This window comes from Rattus rattus, chromosome 4 (assembly GCF_011064425.1).
Source record: "Rattus rattus isolate New Zealand chromosome 4, Rrattus_CSIRO_v1, whole genome shotgun sequence".
Taxonomy (NCBI): Eukaryota; Metazoa; Chordata; class Mammalia; order Rodentia; family Muridae; genus Rattus; species Rattus rattus.
The window spans coordinates 23,184,597-23,205,577 of record NC_046157.1 but is presented as its reverse complement, the minus strand read 5'-3'; the positions used below and the strand labels follow the sequence as shown (position 1 = coordinate 23,205,577).

The following is a 20,981-nucleotide window of genomic DNA, read 5'->3' as shown; positions in this document are numbered from 1 at the left end:
AGAGAGGAAATGAGAGGAGAGAGTGGGAGAGGGGAGAGAGGAGGAGAGAGAGGGAGGGGGAGGTCCTAGCTGTAAGGCCTGCCCAGTAAAGACCTTAACCATGATGATGACTCCCCTCCCCTCTAAGTTAACCTGCAAGGTCTGAATTTTCTCCAGGGGTCTCTGTGTCCAGGAACTCCGGTTGCTGGGTGGGGACGAGAGGCAAATAACAGCTTAGGCTGCCCTGCCTTCTCAGTACAGGCTGAAGGAATCCCAATGGCCTCCCCTGGGCTGCTCTGAGCTTGAACTTGTACATTCTCAGAACAGTGTCAGTCTGGGAGAATGGGGAGGGGTGGCCTGACGCCCCACCTTCTTCTCTGGCTGCCCACAGGTTCCTGTTCCTGAAGATCATAGCTGTCCTCACCGAGCTGCGCAGTATCAATGCCCAGCAGACCCAGCAGCTACTGCGCATCCAGGACACGCACCCCTTTGCCACACCTCTCATGCAGGAGTTATTCAGCAGCACGGACGGCTGAGTGGAGATCTCACGGAGCAGCCAGACCCAGATGTTCTGAATTGCCACTTCTAGGGCTACCAGATGGACACACTGATAACCAACAATGCCTCTGTCTGCAGCTGGCTAGCATTTCTCAGGAAAAGGACACGGGAGCTCAGCCTGTGGAAAGCGCTGCCCTAGAAATTAGACCATCTCTGTGGTTGGGAATAAACCTTCAAATCCTGCTAAATTCTCAGGTGTTAGGTGAGAAAGGAGGGATCAGGTCAAACCAGGTAACAATGGACACCCATGCCCCACACATTCCCAGCCCCAAGCTTCTTCTCGAGCTGCTCACGTGTTCCAGACTTGAGCTGGTCTTATGACAAGTGTCACTGCTGAATGCCAGCAGCTTGTCATGACCTTGTTCTGGACATTTCAGTCAAGTTCCTGCGCCTGGGCAAACACATTGTTAATCACTAACCATGTGATCAGCTGTCGGGGGCGGGGTTCCAGTACAGACCCAGATGCGGATCCCCACCTCAGAAGACAAAGCTGAAATGTCTGCTAATAGCTTATAAAACCTTCTTAAATAACTCCTGTGGAGCTAAAGAGCATGTGGCACACAGCCCAGGAACTTTGTGTAGGGTCTGGGGTTCTGTGCGTCACTGGAAGCCAAGGAAAGGTTCCCAAATGCCAAGTGTGGAGGAAGGGGTGGGAACTATGGCTGTGGGGACCTGTTCATGACTTGGGGGGGGGTAGGTCTGCACCCCCATCTGACCAGGGTCTGGTTTGCTCCCAGGGCTGTGGCTTATGACAAAGTAACAGACAATAAATGTATAATGGCACAATTACCTGTGTACACCAAACCCCCACCCGATCCTCACCTGATCCTCAGAGCCACAGTGTGTGGAAGTATCTGACTCTTTTAGTAATAGTTGGTAGGACTGTTTGTGCCTTTGCACAGGTTACACCTTAATTTCACACGCGTGTTCCATGGTTTAACGTTAGAGGAAGACAAGAGCAGGACAATAAGGGAGTTTTGGGTAGAAACAAAAAACACTTGAAAGAATACTTATTTTTGCATGTGTATGTGTGTGCGCACGCGTGGGCGCTGAGGAGGTCAGAAGAGGACACTGCATCCCCAGTTGTAGTTACAGGTGGTTGTGAGCCAACTGCCGTGGGTGTTCAGAACTGAACTCTGGTCCTCTGGAAAAGCAGCAAGTGATCTTAAACAGCCGAGCCATCTCTCCAACCCTATTTTTTGATACCCCCGCCCCCCAGGGAAGAAAATGTGAGAATGAGAAAATAGAAATAAAACAGAGCCAGTTGAGGCTGATGTAAGAGCAGAGCATTCAGAACAGTCCAGACAAACAGTGAGACCCTGTCTCAAAGCACAAAGCAAAGCTCTCCATCCCCCAAACCAAACGAAATCACACACACACACACACACACACACACACACACTACACACCACACACACACCCACACACACACACCACACCACAAACACCCCCCCACAACCACACCACACACCACACACACACACCATACACCACACCACACACCACACACACACACACACACCACACAACACCCCACACACCACACACACACACACACACACACACCACACACACACACACCACACACACACCACACACACACACACACACACACACACACATCACATCACCACACACACACACACACATATACACACACACACACCACACACCTGCACACATCACACACACTACACCATACACACCCCCTCCACACCACACACACATACATCACACACCACACACACACACTACACACACTATATACACACATACACACCACACACACACATACAACACATCACACACACACACATACATCACACACCACACACACACCCTATATACACACATACATACCACATACCTGTACACATCACACATACTACACCACACACACAAAATACCAAACACACACAAACCAAAAACAACACAAACACACCATACACACACACACACCACACACACACATAAAAACACATCACACACACACACACATATATACACACACACACCTGTACACATCACACATACACACTACACACACACACTACACACACACACACATACCCACCCACATCACACCCACCCCACACACACACATACACACACACACACCACACACACACACACCACACCACACCACACACACCACACACACACACACACATCCACACACACAAAAAACACAACACACACACCAACACAAACACACATACACACACCACACACACCACACACACCACACACACACAACAACACACACACACACACACACACACATCACACACCACACACACACCCTATATACACACATACATACCACATACCTGCACACATCACACATACCACACCACACACACACCACATATCACACACACACACACACACCACACACACACCACACACATTATATACACACACACCACACACACACACAACACATCACACACACACACACTATATACACACATACACACCACACACCTGTACACATCACACATACTACACCACACACACACACACACACTACACACCACACACACATACATCACACACCACACACACACACACTATATACACACACACACACCACACACCTATACACACACATACACACACCACACACACACAACTACACACACACACACACACCACACACATACACACGCACATACCACACACACACACACACACATCACACATCCACCACACATCCACCACACATCACACACATGCACCACACACCACACACACACTATATACACACATACACAACACACACCATGTACACAACACACACCATGTACACATCACACATACTACACACCACACCCCCACACACTCCATACACACACATTTACTACTTATTTTAGTGCCACCTTTTACAAATCCAACACCTGCTGGTAGAACATAAAAATGAATTAATCACTTGCTCTTGTGCTTATTACATATAAATATATACATAGAATGTAAACGCAGTAGCTGAAGTTTAAATATGTGATAGTATTTGGTTGCAAAGGAAGCTGAGAGTAACTGAATTCTAACAAACAGGTAACTACTTAACTCCAGCCATCTTCCAAGCAGAGCAAACTGTAGTGGCATCAGACCAACCAACACAAGTCAAAGAAGCAAGCATATTCCCCACTCCAACCCCAGTCTACCCAGAGAGGCCATGAACTCATTGGTGTTGGGGAGAGAAGATTGAGACCCTTCTTGCCAATTCATGAATATAGTTTTCACTCCATAAAATTTGGAATAAAGGCTTGGTTATAACTAGAAGTATATTTCTCATTTGGAAGTCTAACTTCCACTTGATTCCATCCATAAACAGTTCCCCCATCTCTGCTCCTCTGGAAAGTTACCTGCATGCCACACATGATAGTGGCCTGATAGTGGCCAGCTATGGGTTCAGATAAGTAGGGGTAGGATTAAGATCTAGTACAGATTATACCCTCAACCCCGGCTGAGTTTTAAAACCCACGCAGGCAGTGCTCCAAACACTAAACTGGCAAGGGCATAGGAATTACAGACGGTAAGCACTTATTCCAAGAGTAGCTAGGATTCCAGGTTGCACAAAAGAGCACACTCGATCCAACTCTCTGCTCCCCAACATCCGTTTTCCTCTTCACTCCCCAACCCCTACTTCTGAACAAGTAGAAGCAAGCATTGGTTCCTAGGTATCTTGGTGGCTGGTGGCGACTCCTCCTTTTTCTGGTTTCCTGCTCGAAAAGGAATGGTTAATTTTCCAAAGTGCCAGGGAAAAGATCTGTGTGAGACACCATATACACCTGGCTCTCCCATCAGTCAAGAGTCACTCAGCAGCCACTGTCCACGTGTCTAAAGTCTTGACGTGACCTTCATGTGAGAGGCCCCAGAAGCGGCCCTTTTCTGGAAAAAAGAAAAGACTTGAACAAACCCATCCCGAACCCCACCATTAACCAGCTCTTCCCAGTTCCAGACAACTTGTTTGCCTCCATAGCAGTTTTTCCCAGGTTGCTTTTGTTTCCATGGCTACAGCCCTCTTAACGCCTGAAGGTGCCCAGGAGGACCACTCACCCATCACTCTGCCTTTCCAAACAGCACCCATTCCTGCTGCCCCACAACCCAGCATCACCCTTTGGAAGGATTCAGGCATAAGGAACCTTTCAGGGTTGTGAGGGGCAGCTGGCATAAGACCTCTCCAGAGGTCAGTGAATCAAACCAGCCCACTGCTAACCCAACCCCTTCTGCCGCTGCAGGAATTACAGGCACGTGGTACCACATCCAGCTTCTAAAAATGTCAATGTAACTAGCTCACTAAATAAAAGACCACGCTTAGTCGAATATAAATTTGTCTTTATTGAAGCAGCAGTCACATGACCTTATATCTAACCTTTAGGCCTGACCATGAGCCAGCCCTAAAAAATGGTGTTTCTGTTTGCACTAAGAGACATAACATGTTAACATACATTATCCAGTATTGGAAATGAGCAGACTCGAACACGTGTTGGTTACATGGGTGGTACAGACCCAATGTCCATGGTGTTCATGGTTTACAGAGACTCCCAACGACCATTACTAAGAAGATGGAAGTTAAAATAAATACAGCCACACCAAACCATGGACACAGTAACCAAAGACGGCAGCTTATACATGTTTTTACAACTGTCCCTTTCAGGGACTTTTTTCCCCCAAAGCAGTGTCTGCAAAGCTTTCTCTACATTAAGTCCAGGGGTTTCCAAGCCAGAAGCTGCACCTCCTGTCTACACATCAGAGCAAGGTCATTTCAAAGAATGAGAGTCCTGGCTTTTAGAACAAGGGTTCATGTTTCCCCAGTGAGGGGGTGAGATGGCAGTGTGTGACTACATGTTGTAATGGTAAAGTAGGTAGGTGCGGAAAGAGGGGTGGGCACTGAAATAAAGACCACACACTTGGGAATTTTAATTTCATTACCAGGCTAACCTACTTTTTATTTAATGCAAATTACAGTACCAGTTAACTATTTCCAAACCAAGTCACATAGAACAAAATGTATTTACAAGGGAGTGGGGGAAAGGGGAAAAAAAACATTGAGCATACTTTCCACAAAAAAGTTTATATTTAAAATGAAAAAAAAATTCAGTCACAGAGGCATTCAAGTAGTAATGTTACACAGCGTTTGCTTTTCCTTTATATCAAGACAGATTTGCACAAGTGTTTGCAATAGTTTGTATACAACCCACAGTCCTTTATATATATATATAATAATAATAATAAATTTTGTTTAGATTTGTTTTTAAGATGGAAGTGGTCACGCTAATCGGATGTGTACAGGCCCAAGTGATCCATCGCAACACATTTATAAATGCAAATTTTACAGGCAAGCACATTTCCATAGACCTATCTGTATCTGCCTATAGACAGATATAGTTAAGAAAAGAACTTAAAAATTAACACAAGGAAGTCTACTTTGTCAAGCTAACCCCTTATGTACTGGCTGTCATTTTGCTTGTATTGTGGAGACTGCACAACGGAGCAACGGACTTGAGTAAAATGGCGTAGCCCTGTGAAAAGGATCCAAACCCCAAGGATGGCTTCCGAAGACCCTCAAGGGAGACCTTCACCTGGGATTCCCCTGTGCTTCTAGCTGTTTGTTTTCAGTGGCTTCAGTTTCTACCAGGAGAGACAGGTTCCACCATAAAGGGTGCTTACTTTTCATACAGGGGAGAAACTTGTTCATCTCTGGGATTAGAACAATCAGTAGTGTAAATAGGAACCAGACACAATTTTGATTTAAAACGAAGAAAAAATAATAACAAAAACCCCAACTCTGGGAGATCTGGCATTGGCCAAACTTTCTTTGGAAGACTCCAAAGTTAAAACCCTTGCAAAGGGAAGAGAAGGTAACAGAAATGCCAGTGTCTTTACGTCCACAGGGCTGGAGAGTACAGAGTCCTCTCAGGACCTCTGCGTTGGTGTGGACAAGATGGCCGTGCAGGCATACTTTGCTCAAACACAAACCTAAGAAGTGGGTCTAAAAAAGAATTAAGGACTTAAAAAGCCTGACAGTATGTCATGGGAGAGAAGGTGCATTCTCCTGCCGTGCGCAATGAGCTCGTGATGCCTCAAAAATAGCAACCTTTGGTTTGGTAGTGATTTTTGTGTTTTTGTTTTTCTTCTATTCAAGACACATGAAGTAGTTGGTGGCAAAACGAATACTTTTTTTTCTTTCAAAAAGGCCATATTCGGCACAGTTAAGAAACTGATTTTTAAAAAAGAAATTAAAATGCTATTTCATCCAGCAAGATGGTAGGAGGGAGGAACGGGCTCAGAGTCCACTCGACACCCTCGTCTGCACAGCACCCCTGCAGTAACTACTAACAATGTCACCGGGGCACGCAAGTGCCACCAGGACAGTGATTTATTTTTTAAAAAATAAAACCAATCTTTCTCTCTCGTTTGGGAGGGAAGTAGGTAAGGAGGGAGTGAGCAGGGGGGGGCTCCCAGAATCTGCTTACGATCCACCTTAGGGCTGGGAGAAAAGATGAGCAAAATCCAATCTATCTGACACCCTCCAGCTCTAGGACCCCCAGCACTCAACCAAGTCCCTGAACAGACAAACGGATGGACGTCACCGTTACCAAGGAGACAGACACACCCAGAACCAAAACAAAGGCGAGGCCAGAATGAAGTGAGATTTCCAACATGGGTTCCTCTCCCCATGGGAACTGTGGAGTAGGCAAAGGTGCTGTTCTGTTGTTACTAAGAGGGAGCGGGGCCACGGGGACACACAGATAAAGGAAATTAAAAAACAAAACAAAACAAGAAACCCAAAAACATGGAAGCGAAGGCACTCCAAACTATATAGATACACTATACATTGCTAGAGTTATTGTTACAATAGTACAGGCCGGTACCTACTGTACAGAGTTAAAACTATATGGCTTTAAAAAGCTCGTCTACATTTTTGTCTGGTTATTAAACAGAATCACTGCCCTGAACAGTAACTTTTTGCTCATTAATAACAGTTCCTGGGTCCACATATTTACATACAAAACAATAAAACTTAAATTTAAAAACATTGAAAGAAAATATAATATACAAGCTTGAATTTGGTGAGGAGCTTTTAATTACTATTATTTACAAAAAGATATTCAGAGACCTGGATCTCACTTGGATAAGAGTTCTGTGATCCTGCCATGATCCTTGAGAAAGAAAAAATCGTGCACCTTAGCCCTCATATATGCACGCACACCAACACACAATCACACAATCACTCACGCGCGCGCACACACGCGCACACACACACACACACGCACGCACGCACGCACGCACGCACGCACGCACGCACGCACGCACACACACACACACACATGCACACACAGAGAAAAGCACCTGACTTTCCTCTACTCTTCTCTTACCCCGTATCTGGGTGTGGGGAGTATTTGCTAAAACAAGCACTGATTTTTATGGACTCTAGCAAGCACACCAAGTCTGGGGTACTCTGTGTCTGGCTGGGCAGTTTAATCTGAAAGCAGGTTCCCCGCTCAGGCCGCAGACCTGCCTGTTCACAGATTCTCTACAAATCTTTTCTGAAAATGGTCTTCTAAGTTGCCCCCTTCAAGGAACTATGCTGTCAAATATTCTAATTTCGGAAGTCTTTCAAACTGTAATTATCTCAGAAGCACTTACAAAAGCGCCTGCTCGTTGATTTGCATATGCTTCCGTTCTTGTCAAGTCTGATCTAACCGGAGGTATGAGAAGCCCCTTTGGTGGCCCGAAGAGATTAGCCAGCCGCACAGCGGCGAGTCCAAGCCAAATGTCTCACTGATGTCTTTCTAGTATCGACTCATTTCCCTAGGCAATACAACTCTCTTGGAGAGTTACACACCTGGTTGAAGAAACATGACAGGGTGCTAGGGCCTACATAAGGGCTGCCAAGAGACTCCTTTTCCTAAACACCTGGAGGGCAAGACCTCAACGTGACTTAAGGTTAGGTAATGAGGGTAAGAGTCTGTGTCTCATACATAACCAAGGGTTCTACAGCCCTAGTCATCAGTTAACCTTAGCAGGTGTGGGGAGGAGGGAGGAGGAGGGAGGAGGGAAGGAAGGAGGAAGGAGGGAAGGAAGGAGCGGTGGCCATCACTCAAGCGATCTTTATATGTAAAAGATAACTGATTGTGCCTTAAAGATTCATAGGTCAAGTAATGGCCCACAAGCACCAAGGTTCATTTTAGAGTATATAAGGCCCACAAAGATACCAACCTTACAAGTATCAACAAACTAGTTATGAACTCTGTTCCTCACTCAAACGAAATCCTTCAATCCTCCTTGCTCTTCAAGGAATATTGCTTTTTTTCTTCAAAAAAAAAAAAAAAAACAAGAGACTGATTCTTACACCATTCATTGATAAACAAAGAAAACAAAAATAAAACTCTAAATGGTGATGGGGAACATTCTTTTCATGATTCCGTCAGTCAATTTTGATACTGTAGACAAAAAGAGAAGGCAGTATTGAATATATGTATATATAACACATATACACATTGATATAATCAGTTTTCCTATAAAGTCAGCAGATACAAGTGACTTTATTATTTTGATGTGTGGTTTTTTTAATATTCCTACCATTTAAAATCATAATGGCCTATCTATCTGACATGCATCAATAAATAAATTTAAAAGCATGATGTTAAAAAAAAGCAGAAATTAAATACAGAGTCTAGATTTGAATTTAAAATTAGAGCTATTTGTAAGAATGTGGCAATTCTTGCAAGCTTGGTTTTCAGTTAAAGTAAGGGAAAATAAAGCAGGAGGCTGGCTGACAGTTCACATTACTTAGCTACGATGTCTTCTGGTTTCTAAGGGAAACAACTTTAGAACAAGCTGGAAAGTTCATTCACAGTGGTGAGATCTGCCCCTGGCCTGCTGCCTTCCTGTCATTTGCCTTCTGATGCACCCAGAGTTGCTCCCTCAACACCATCTCCAGTCCCACCCTAGGGCACCACCTCAAAACAAGATATGCAGATGGCCTTTGCTCAGGTGACCCAAGATCCACCTCAGGGTGCAACAGATTCTGCGGTGGCGCCCGCCCTCGGCTTTGGCAGCCTTCCCGAGCCAGCATCTGCAACACTTGCACTGGTCAAGAGCAAAACAAACCTTAAGTAATCGTCTCGGATCTTCCCTTAGAGCTTCAGATTTCAGTGACCTCCCTGGGCTACCAACAACGCACCTTTACTCTTGTCTGTCACACCTGACACCAGCATGCCAAAGGCAAGTCTTCAAATACCCAAGGAAAAGCATACATTTCACGAGTGACAGGAAGTCCCTGCGGAGTAACGCCTGCTAAGCTCCCAACCAATTTCAAGCTGTGCACTGTATCAGTCTTCCGCCAGACTTTAAAAGAAAACAAATCCAGAAAGTAAAACCAGCACAGAACAGGTCTTCTGCTGCGGGGGGCATGAGGCAGGAGTCTGGTTACCGTATACAATAGCGGATTCTGATTTTAAAAAGAAAAGAAAGGAAGAGATTGTCGAGGGAGAGACTGTGTGTTTAGTGCTCTGCTCCTCCCCTCCCAACCCTCCCCACCTCTTGGATCTCCTGAAAAGTGAGAATACAATGAATCTGGTTTGTATTTATAGATATTTTACAAGGTTAAATAAGAACAACAATAAAAAAAAATTGAACACTAAAATGAACAGGGGTTTTTTGTTTTTGCTTTTTTTTTCCTCTTTTTAATTTTCTTTCCAAACGTGACCAGTGTTGCTGAGTGGCACTCAAGTAAGTGCTGGTCTTCCCTGCGCAGCTGGCTACTTGGGGCTGTTCAGGTAGAGTTGGAGGCTGATGCAGAAGCGGCGTTATTGGTCTGTCCACGGTCTCCAGCATTAGTATCTGCAAATCCAAAGTCCCGAGAGAGCGTGAGCAATGTTATAACACAGCAAAGAACACACGTACACCGCTTCACCCACACAGTGCTGAGGCCTTCCGGAGCTGCCATCTCCTATGTGGGTCCAGCACCCAGCACTAGGACTTCCTTTCTGCTAGGAGCTAAGTGAAGCGCCTGCGTGCGTGCGTGTACATTTAATGTATCACAGACTCAGGAATTCAGGTTGCTTCTGTCAAGGCTTTTGCTATAGCTGGGCCCAGCAGTACTCAGCTCACTGAAAACAAGTGACACTAAGTAAAGATCCAGAGTCATGCTCCAGGGGCCACTTGCTAAGGTGAAGACGCAGCAGACACCAAGGACACATAGGCACCTTACCTAAGGGTAAGCTGTTTCGTTTATCACTTCCACAACCACTCTAAGTTCTACTTCCTTATGAAAAAGGAAGCAGGGCCATGCTGCCAGGGCGCGGAAGCGTCTAACTCACGCGTACATGGCACCTGGACCAGGACCTTTCTCCAAAGCCAGCAGGCAGCCGTTCTCAGCACAGAAGAGCTGGCTAGGTCTCAGGCTTCAACCATGACTCCCTCAGCCATGCCCTACTAAAAGGAAGTTTTTCTGTTCACAGTCACCTGAATTTGGTGTACTCCTAACAACATGAATTCCTGGCTAGATGACAGGCCGTTCAGGCCTTTCTTCATGTTTATGATTCAGGCACAGGCTGCATTAAAAACATTTCAGAAGAAGGTTGGAAAACCAGTTACTTCAGAACTGTAATGTTCCTCACAAAAGCATCCCCTCGCGCATTTCCTGGTTCCACACAATTGTCACCGAATGCATGGTCATGACCAAGCGACACCCACTTTCAGCAGAAGATGCCAGGAGCCACTGCTGTTCTATCTTAAAGCCCAGGACCGACAGGTACCCACCACATCCACATACAAACCAGCACTGCTGAACGATAAAATCTGCTGGATATTCATGTTCCTCAGATTTAAAATCTAACGGTCTCATTATTTTACTGAGCATTGAATCCAAATCATTCGATAAGGAGACTTTAACAGGTACTCATGATTACCTGCTGTGTTGGCTGGCCATCCTTGCCCACACAGTGAGAGAGACCTGGTTCCACACACAAGCAAATCCTTTATATGCAAAATTACAGCTCTTAGTTTGTACTAAAGCATAAAACAACCAAGCAAACAAAAGAAGATATGGCTAGAGGCTGAATGTGGCGTAGGAGCTGCTGTGCAGAGGGTGCTTGGAGGACACCTGCTCATCTTTTTTTTTTTTTCTTTTTCCTTTTTTTTCGGAGCTGGGGACCGAACCCAGGACCTTGCAGTTGCTAGGCAAGTGCTCTACCACTGAGCTAAATCCCCAACCCAAAAAATTGTTCCTCCTAACTCCCCCCCCCCCCCAGCTGGGGACCGAACCCAGGGCCTTGCCCGCTCATCTTTACTACGTTGAGACAGAGCAGTCAAACACCGGTGTGGGATGGAGAGGGGCAAAAGTACTCTGGAAACAACTGCAGAGCTGACACTGCCCCAGGTCAGTCATCTTTAGAAACACGCCCACTGTTCCCCTTCTCAAGAGCCTACAGACATCCTGCCTCCAATCCAAGAACAGAGCTGAGAGGGAATGGACAGAGGCCATCAAACAACCTGCTCTGGGAAGAGGAAGGCAGGCCTAAGCTCATCCTAATACACTGTAGCACCTCCCAAGATAACAGTGGTGATTCAGGCCTCTGGGTATCCATGCTCACTGCAAAGATTATGGTGTGTGATTTCTAAGGACATAAAAGATGGCTTCCACCGTATTCTCTCTGGATCACTCGGTGTAAGAGAAGACAGCTGATATGATGGAAGCCCTGAGATAAATAAGAAGTCCACAGGAGGAGTGGCTAGACCTGTCAAAGCATGTTAATACATGGACGGCCCAGCCCTAACCCCAGGCAAGCCACGAGATAACTGTATCCCTCGGGAACACCTCCCCTTATTGTTTTCCTCATACAATAGATCCTGATAGTGGTCGCCTATCCCTCTACTAATCCCGTTCCTTCCCAAGTCCCCTTCCCATCAGATCCACGCCTTTCTGTCTCGTAGAAAACAGTTTCCTAAGGGATAATAATAAAATACAGTTTAATACATCAGAATAGGACAAAACAAACAGAAGGAAAGAACCCAAGAAATGGCATGCAAACCAGAAACAGACACAGAGACTCACTCATTCGCATACTCAGGAATGCCACGCAAACACTAAACTGGAAGCCATGATGTATATGCACATCTTAGCCACCTCATTCAAACTCTCATATAGCCAGATGGCTTCTAAATTCCTAACCTACAGACGAAACGCCAGAGAACATCCATCCTGTTAGAAGTTGCTAAAATTCAGGATGGCAACTCAAAGCGGTAAGAACGAACACATCTGTATGTTGAACTTAAATGCCACGAAGCGCTTACACTCAGAGGCCTAGGAAAGCATCACTGACCAAGTACCATCTAAGGTACTGGAGTGTCTCTAACTGTGCAGGGCTGTCTGCATTAGGGTAAACAAAATTACATCAGAAAAACAACTGCTTCTTCCTTACTTGTTTTCTGAGAAGGGTTTGTATTTGTAGTTCCAGGGCTTCTGTGCTAGATTCTACTATAAGAATTATTATAAGAATTAAAAATATGGGGGTTGGGGATTTAGCTCAGTGGTAGAGCGCTTGCCTAGGAAGCGCAAGGCCCTGGGTTCGGTCCCCAGCTCCGAAAAAAAGAACCAAAAAAAAAAAAAAAAAAGAACCAAAAAAAAAAGAATTAAAAATATGGCGGAGAGATGGCTCAGTGGTTAAGAGCAATGAGTGCTCTTCCGGAAGCCCTGAGTTCAAGTCCCAGTAACTACATGGTGGCTCCCAACCATCTGTAATGGGATCTGGTGCCCTCTTCTAATGACAGCGACAGTGTACTCACATAAGAAAAATTTTAAAAAAAAAAAAAAAAAAAAAAAAGAACTAAAATACTTTTGTGACTGTTTTGTTTCCATGTGTTTTCTAAGGTATGTGGGGTGGGGTGTGCACGTATAACTGTGGAAGTTTGAGGTTTATGTGGGGAATCTTCTTGGATTGTTCTTTCACCTTATTCTCTGAGACAGGATCTCTCAGTCAAACTCACCTATCTCAAAAGTCTCCCTAGCCAGCTTGCTCTGAGGCTCCGTCTCCTTCTTCCGGGTATGACAGGTAGGAGGCACAGCCACAGGACATTTACATGGTTCATGGACTTAATCTCTGGCATTCCTGCTTGCCTGGGTGGGAAGCACTAACCACTAAGCCACCTGCCCAGCCTCTGGTGATTTCTTAAACGTTTGCCTTTACTTCTTGAGATTGCCTCATTCTCAGCCTAAGTTGGCATAAAATTATGCAGTACAGGCTGGTCTTGAGCTTTTGGTGAGCTTCCTGCCTCAGCTCCCCAAATGCTGTATTACAAGTCTGTGCTACCATACCAGCTTGCAAAACTTTGAACATAAATGTCCGTATCTGGCAAACAGACATACAGACATTTTCTGGGAATAGTAAGAGTGTGTGTGTGTGTGTGTGTGTGTGTGTGTGTGTGTGTGCGCGCGCGCGCGCTGCCCTAGCCCTAGATTCTCAGAAATGTGGAAGTCACTAGATTCTGGAGTCACGGATTAATGACAACTGTCTCAACACTGGAGGCTTCCTCAGTCAAGCTTTTCAGGCCACAGACTTAACAGTTACCATCTTGAATTCTCCTTTCTCCTTCACTCCTCATTTGTACAGCAATTCCTATGCATTCTGGGGCCCAGTGTGATGAAGAGTGCACTGGGAGGCGGTGAAGGGCCGCACTTTAACCTGCGGCCACAGGGTCTTAGACAGGCACAGCATGTGGGATGCACTGGCTTGGAGGAGATGGTTCTCCACCATGAAACCAGGATTTCCAAAGTGTGCATAGAAGAGAGAATGGCTCTAACCCACAGGAACCCACACTACGGCCTAGCTGTGATCCAGAAATGTTCTATTTACACTGACCAACGAAGCCAAAGTGACTACGAGCTACATGTGGCTATTTAGGCTGTAAATTAAGAACAACATTTAGTGCTTATTTGTTCTAAACACTTTCCGAGTTTTCCAAAAACTTTGGTTATTAATTTCTACAAGTGACATATTAGTAAGGGAATATTTTGGGTAGTTGAATTAACCTGTGTAAATGTGTATTGTGTGCACTTGAGAACTCGTGTGCACTATTTCCCACGTTTCTGTTATTTTGCTCTGTAACTCCAGTCCACAGCCAGTGTGCTTGTACTTACTAGGTTAGTAAGAAATCTCATGACCTGTCAGGTCCCATACAACAAAATACTGGCATCCAGAAATATATTATTTGTACTGCAGAAGTAATTTAGTCAACCTACTCAATAGAAAAAGCCCTAATGTAAAGCGATGTCTTTTGTTATAAGTCGCAGGGATAAACAGAGCTACCCATCAGTGGAATCCAAGTGTATCCTGAACTCACCCTGACTAAATCCATCTACACCAGCAAGCTCAAAGCTCCACCTACACAGCCAGTTTTTGCGTCTCTCTCATAACACCTATTGTGATTTTCACAATAGGTGAAATATATAATATATTTAATATAAATATAATGTAATATATAATAAGGGAGAGGAAACCCTCCTTAGCAGCACATCTTCAATTCTTGCCATGCTATTCCTAGGAAGAGACTTGGCACAGAAACCAAGGAAGTCATCAGTCACTGCAAAAATATAAGCAGAACTTAGACGCCTGTGGCCTAGCCCACCCACCAGGGCCCACGGACGGCCTGTCAGTGAGAGTACCCATATCTGATCTGCTGAGACCAGAGACGTTGCAGAGGTAAGAACATTCTAAGGAAGGGGCTTGACTGTTCAGGGTAGAATATGGGGTTATAGGAAATGTTTTCTTTTTTAAGTTAAAAAAATCTAATTAAGGAAATAATGAACGAAAAAAAATAAAAGCAGGTAAGTTCAGGCAAGGAAGTGAAATCTGAAGAACACTTAAGAAACATCCAGGGTGAGCTATAAAACATTCACTAGGTGAATCACGATCCCAAATTCCTTTAGGAGGCAGTGGAAACCTCCAGGTAACCTTGACTTAATAGGACAAGACACGCTTTGCATGCACATAAGTCACAATTTTCTAGAGGCAGCACCTACCACTCACTGCTTTTGTAAAAGTAACTAAGTTAATTTTCCTTTTTTAAAAAAAGGCATTTGTGTATGCATAATTTGTATGTGTGCAGGAAAATGTGCATGCTGTGTATGGGCATGCTCAGAAATTGCGTGATTGTGTGTCAGCCTCGGAAATGCATCCTACTACTTTAAAATACTTTGTCATACATACATACATACATATATACATGCATGCATACATACACCCGTGCCATGGAAAACCTGGGGTGGTGGTGGTAGTGGATTTAGTTTGGTCCTTTTACCACATAGATCCCAGGTATCAACAAGTGTCCTTACCTACCAACATGGGACAGGATCTCTCACTGGCCTGGAGCTCACCAATCAGGCTAGAATGGAGAACCAGCAGTCCCCCGGGACCCTGCTTACTGCCTTCTTACTGCTAGATTATAAGCAAGTACACCACACTTGGCATCGAAAGCATTCTGGGGATTGAAGTAGGGTCTTATGCTTGCAAGGCAAGCACTTTACAAACTGAGCCAGGGTTTTAAACCACTCAAGAAGGCCAAACTCCTGGTCCTTGTCAGACCCGTGTGACTGGGGAAACGGCATGCATCACCATGCCAACCTGGCAGGTTTCACTGCAGTGATTCAGACAAGTTTATGAAGCAAACCTAACCCAACATACAGTGCACACAGGCTGGCTGGTGTGAGTCTCTTAAACTGCAATAGTTTAAAATAGAAATCTAGGTCCCGAGAAAAGTTACACTCATTTGGCCACATTGGTAACATATATAAACATGTGCACAGTGAACCCTCCCCACCCCTACTCTTCTGGGAAATTAAAAAAGTACTTTCACTACAATGGGGAGTAGAAACTGGAACAGGGTTTTGGAAGGCAATTTGACAGTTTGTATTAAAAACTTTAAAATTCCTTATTCCTTCAACATTACTTCCCAAACTATCTTTATTAGCTAGTTTGAAAGAATATGTAGGGCTTTATGAAAAGGTAAGTTTCATTGCCCTTTTCAGAAGAGCAAAAGAAAAAAAGCCAAACAATCCTTAAAATACATCTCTCATGTTCAAAAGGAACGAATTAGATGAATTACCACAAAGCTTTAGGAATACAATACTATTTAGTAATAGAAAAATACATGTGACTACAGTAGTATACCTTGACACTCAAAATAGTGTAAGCCCATTTAAATGAAAAGGGCATCTTTCTGGCTACTCATGTACAGACTAATACACAAAACATTATCTGTGATTACCTCTGAAAGCAAGAACATTGAACACACTGTCCCCCAAATTAACTATGTATTGATAGTGGAAGAAAAAAAGCTTAAAAAAAAGCCACACAATTTTCTAAATGACACACACAGTCAAAGAACTGAAAAGAAGAAGGTAGATCTAAGGGGCAGGCCAGAACTGGTCTACATCAGCAGACATCGAGAGCTTTCAAGGCAGGATCTACAAGTTCAGCCCAGTCCAAGTCAAACGACGGAGAAGCCGTCTCAGTCAAGTCCCTCGATTCCCTTTTTCTGAGAAAGGTTTTCAACCAGGAAAGGACAAGAATCCTAGTCAACAAAACACAGTCTGAACAAAGGGCAAGAAACACTTAAGATATCTTCAAACTCAGAGCCCACAGTTCAGAAACAAATCTGAAATGGACTCCAGAATTCATTTAATAATTACTGAAGATACTAGAAATTTTCCTGACTTTAACTCTCCAAACAAATTAGAACGAGTTTAATTTCCATTTTTGATAGAGCTATTTTTTTAAGTTGGAAAGGGGCTGAGAATACGTTGGACAACAGAACGTATTTCCTGAGTTTCTGCTGTTGTTCTGACTCATGTGTAAATGACTATGATATAAAGTTGGTTTATGGCTAAGCAAACAGGAGCAGGAAGCAGTCTTGAGAGGCGACATCTGTAACGAGGCCTGCCCAGTTCCTCAGCAGCAGCGGGGTACAGTCAAACGGTCTTAGGAGGCCTTGTCTATGCCCTTAGATGGCGTTTCTCTGTTTAGGTAGAAGAGGCATATTTATGGAGTGTGCATGTGATACACAAGCTATAAAAACCAACTGCCTTGTCATTTTAGAACATACCCAGGACAGTCTGTCATCTTCATCAGTACTGAGAGCTGCCCTCAACAGTTTGGTTGGCTGAGCATGATCTCATGTGGCTTACTGAGGAGAGCAACACATACAGAAATCACTTGCAGAATGGCAGGGGCATCAATTTATATTGGGTGATGGAAAAATGAAATCTGCTCACTTTTGTCAGTAATGGGTCCAGTTATTGGAACAATCCTGAACAAACACCAACAATCATGAGATCGATAAATCTGTGCTCAGTAAACGATGAAAATGTAAACTGAAATCACTGGCTTCAAAGTTATTCTCAACAGCAAGAAACTTACTGAACGGGGTTGGGGATTTAGCTCAGTGGTAGGGCGCTTGCCCTAGCAAGCACAAGGCCCTAGGTTGGTCCCCAGCTCTGAAAAAAAAAAAAAAAAAAAAAAAAAAAAAAAAAAAGAAACTTACTGAACAATCATCTATATTCTTTAGACCAGCATCCTCTACAGAGAAAGATGCTCTGAGTAAGACATCCTCCTACCCTCACCTCAATTCATCTGCTAGTTAATCGTATGATCTCTGAAGTGTTCGTGTGTGAACTCATATATATATATATCTAGAAGACTGATTGTCCAGTTTATAAAATCTGTCACTACAGTCTTTGTTATTTTATGATTACGGTCTCTGTATGTAGTAGCTTTTTCCTCTTCTACTAGATGTATTAGGAAGTTAAAGCCCTAAAATGGGATTGATGATTTTACAGTTTGAACCTGATGGTTGTACATTGTAACATTTTAATCACTGCACCTGCAGTGGCCACCTGAACACTAAACACAACCGAACAAAGAAGTCATCAGCATACGTTTACGTCACTCATTAACAGACACACTGTATCAACCATTTTCAAAAAAGGTGAGACACTGTGACTACAAAGTGTGTTAGTCAAAGTTTCTGTAGCAAGAACTAACTATATATTCCCAAAATAATACTGACAGGATTTTAGGACTCCATCCAGGTAAGTAAAATTTATTGCGTTTCCAGAAGCAGCAACACAAAGAACTCATCGAGATCTAGGTATCTGGAAGCCACTTGATAGTTTTGGCCATCAGTCCGTTTCATAGCAGTCAATATAATCATGGTCTTGTCTTGCTTTTCTGTTTCTGTTCTTAGTACTCAGCTTTGCTCACAGGCCTAAAGGAAAGCCAGAGAAACCCAATCTTCCTTCTAGCCAGCTACAGACAGGACCACTTCTGAGGCGCCACCAGAAGCCTCTGCATCCCAACAAGTTTGCTGTAGACAAACGCACTGGTACTGTGCAGAGCTGTAACAGGCTGGATGGTAATTTCAGGATTATGCCTTAGTTCTGAATTCATTTCTGTCCAAACCTTTTTAGCTGACTGACATGCTGCTGAAGACAAGTATTCGGTTCTTTGTGACTCAGCCTCTAAATTGCTAAATTCTTTCTGATACTGAGTTTCTATTACAGGGACTTAAATCAAGAAGGCCAACTACTGTAGTAATGCAGAGGCTGACATTCTAACTCATTAGACCCGGGGCATGCTGGGGCTGGTATATGCTGCTCTCATTTAGGTTGAATGATTGGAAATTCTGACCTTGAAAATTTAATATTTAAAATATGTCTAGGTTCAGATATTAGTCAAGTCTAGAGCTTTGCAGATTAGCTGTCAATTTCTTTGAAGCATGAAGCAGATTTGGAAATGGCTTACGAGAAAAGCTTTGTCTATGCCTAAATGTGCTCTCTATGTCTATGTGGAGATGAGGGTCTCACTTATTCATTCTATGCTCTAGCTTCAACCTGGGGTCTTTGTGAGATTTTCTTGTTTTGTTTTCTGGGTGGGGTGGGGAAGTGAGGAGGAGGACAGCCTAATGGCGCTCTGATGCAAAATCAAATGTATTTTCATTGCACTCTTAGCCCTGTCGATGGTTTAAGATTAGATCAACGTATGTCCACTCTTCTTAAAGCAGCCTCTTTAGGGTATTAGTGGAGTTCATCTGGAAGTGAGAACTAAAGTGAGGTATTCTCCAGTGTTCCATTTATAAAGACTGTTTTCTCCATCTTACACTGAGAAGCCAGGATGTCTCTTACTCCCTTCCCCCCCGTCCCTTCTCTCCCCAATCCCCTCACTGCCTCTCTCCATGTGTTCATGGCTTCTACTCCTCTCTCCTCTTCTCTCCCTCCCTCCCCTCTGCCTTTCTTTGTCTCTACTCCCACCTCAACTCCCCTCCCCATGCCCTAAATAAACTCTATTCTGTACTTAAAAAAAAAAACAAAAACAAAAAACCCCAAAACCAGAAAAGGATATGCCTTACATATAAGTTATGTACGTGTGTGTTTATAATATTTCTCGGTTACTTTTTTGTAACCCTTAATTTTAACTGCTTTAAGTGGAAAGCAGTATTTTATTCTCTTTCACTCATTTGGGTACTATCTGGCTTTGATACGTAAAGGGAATTAAACGTTCATAGCACAGGAAATGGAGATAACGGTGTCCTTTGGAAATCAGCGGGTTAGACAAGTGGACCAAAAAGACGCACTGTGCTCACCTGAGGCTGCTGTGGCGTTTGCAGACGGTGAAGCAGCTGCCTGAATCCGAGCATGAGGAGGGATAAGGATGGTGGCCAGAGGTGGGTTACTTGACAGTTCTAGAGTAACAGAGACAGACATTAAAGTTCAGACTCCACCCTCTACCTGAAATACCTTTATAGGTAAAAATAAGAGGCACGATATTAAAATACCAGTTTATAAACTGCACCAGTGAGCCAGTAATTAAGTGCACAGTCATGTGACGCAGAGCTGACAGATCATAAGAACTAAGTTTATCTTGGACAAAGGCAGCAGTGAGAAGTTTGAGGCTGAGTGTATATACATCCTTCCTGCCACCCCCCACCATCTGTAACTCCTGAGTAACTTAGAACAGCAGCAAACAGAAATGGGCAAATGAACAGAAAGCAGCCAAGAAGGGCGGGCAGACAGGAGCAGTGAACACAGAAATGCTTTCGCTCCATTTTATACTCCTTAAGGTAAGTGGGGCTGAGTTTGCTTAAGTACCCAGTGATGCCTCCAAGAAGTGTGCCTGTCCTGCCAGTCTGCTGGGGAGCGAGTCATGCCTGGCACTCTGCCTTATAATCTGTGGGTTCTCTTTTCACACCCCCCATCCAGTGTCACATTTGAAATAGCATGTGCCTGTAGGACGACACCAACCTCTCACCTAGAGTAACATCTTGACAATTTAAATGTATGGCATTAACTGAGAAGTTGAGAAATAAAGGAAACCCCAAACCCATTAAGTAGTTTGAGGTTTCCTTTTATTCCCCTGTAACTCTCTTTCCCCAAGTTGCTA

General features: G+C 44.1%; 2 protein-coding genes across 3 annotated transcripts in view; one reads left to right on the top strand and one right to left on the bottom strand.

The window, feature by feature from the left end:
* Nr1i2 (nuclear receptor subfamily 1 group I member 2) overlaps positions 1–1,326 on the top strand; it is a 39,869-nt gene extending 38,543 nt beyond the window's left edge. The window contains exon 9 of the mRNA XM_032900193.1: positions 371–1,326. Within this exon, the coding sequence (XP_032756084.1) occupies positions 371–515 (145 nt within the window). The 3' untranslated portion in view covers positions 516–1,326. The remainder of the gene's footprint in view (positions 1–370) is intronic.
* Positions 1,327–4,858: 3,532 nt separating this feature from the next.
* Positions 4,859–20,981, bottom strand: part of Gsk3b (glycogen synthase kinase 3 beta) — a 149,107-nt gene continuing 132,984 nt past the window's right edge. For both annotated transcript variants that reach the window (XM_032900192.1, XM_032900191.1), the window contains 2 exons: positions 20,185–20,283; positions 4,859–10,389 (listed from right to left, as the gene is read on the bottom strand). In XM_032900192.1, coding sequence (XP_032756083.1) covers positions 10,322–10,389; positions 20,185–20,283 — 167 coding nt within the window. In that variant the 3' untranslated portion in view covers positions 4,859–10,321. The remainder of the gene's footprint in view (positions 10,390–20,184; positions 20,284–20,981) is intronic.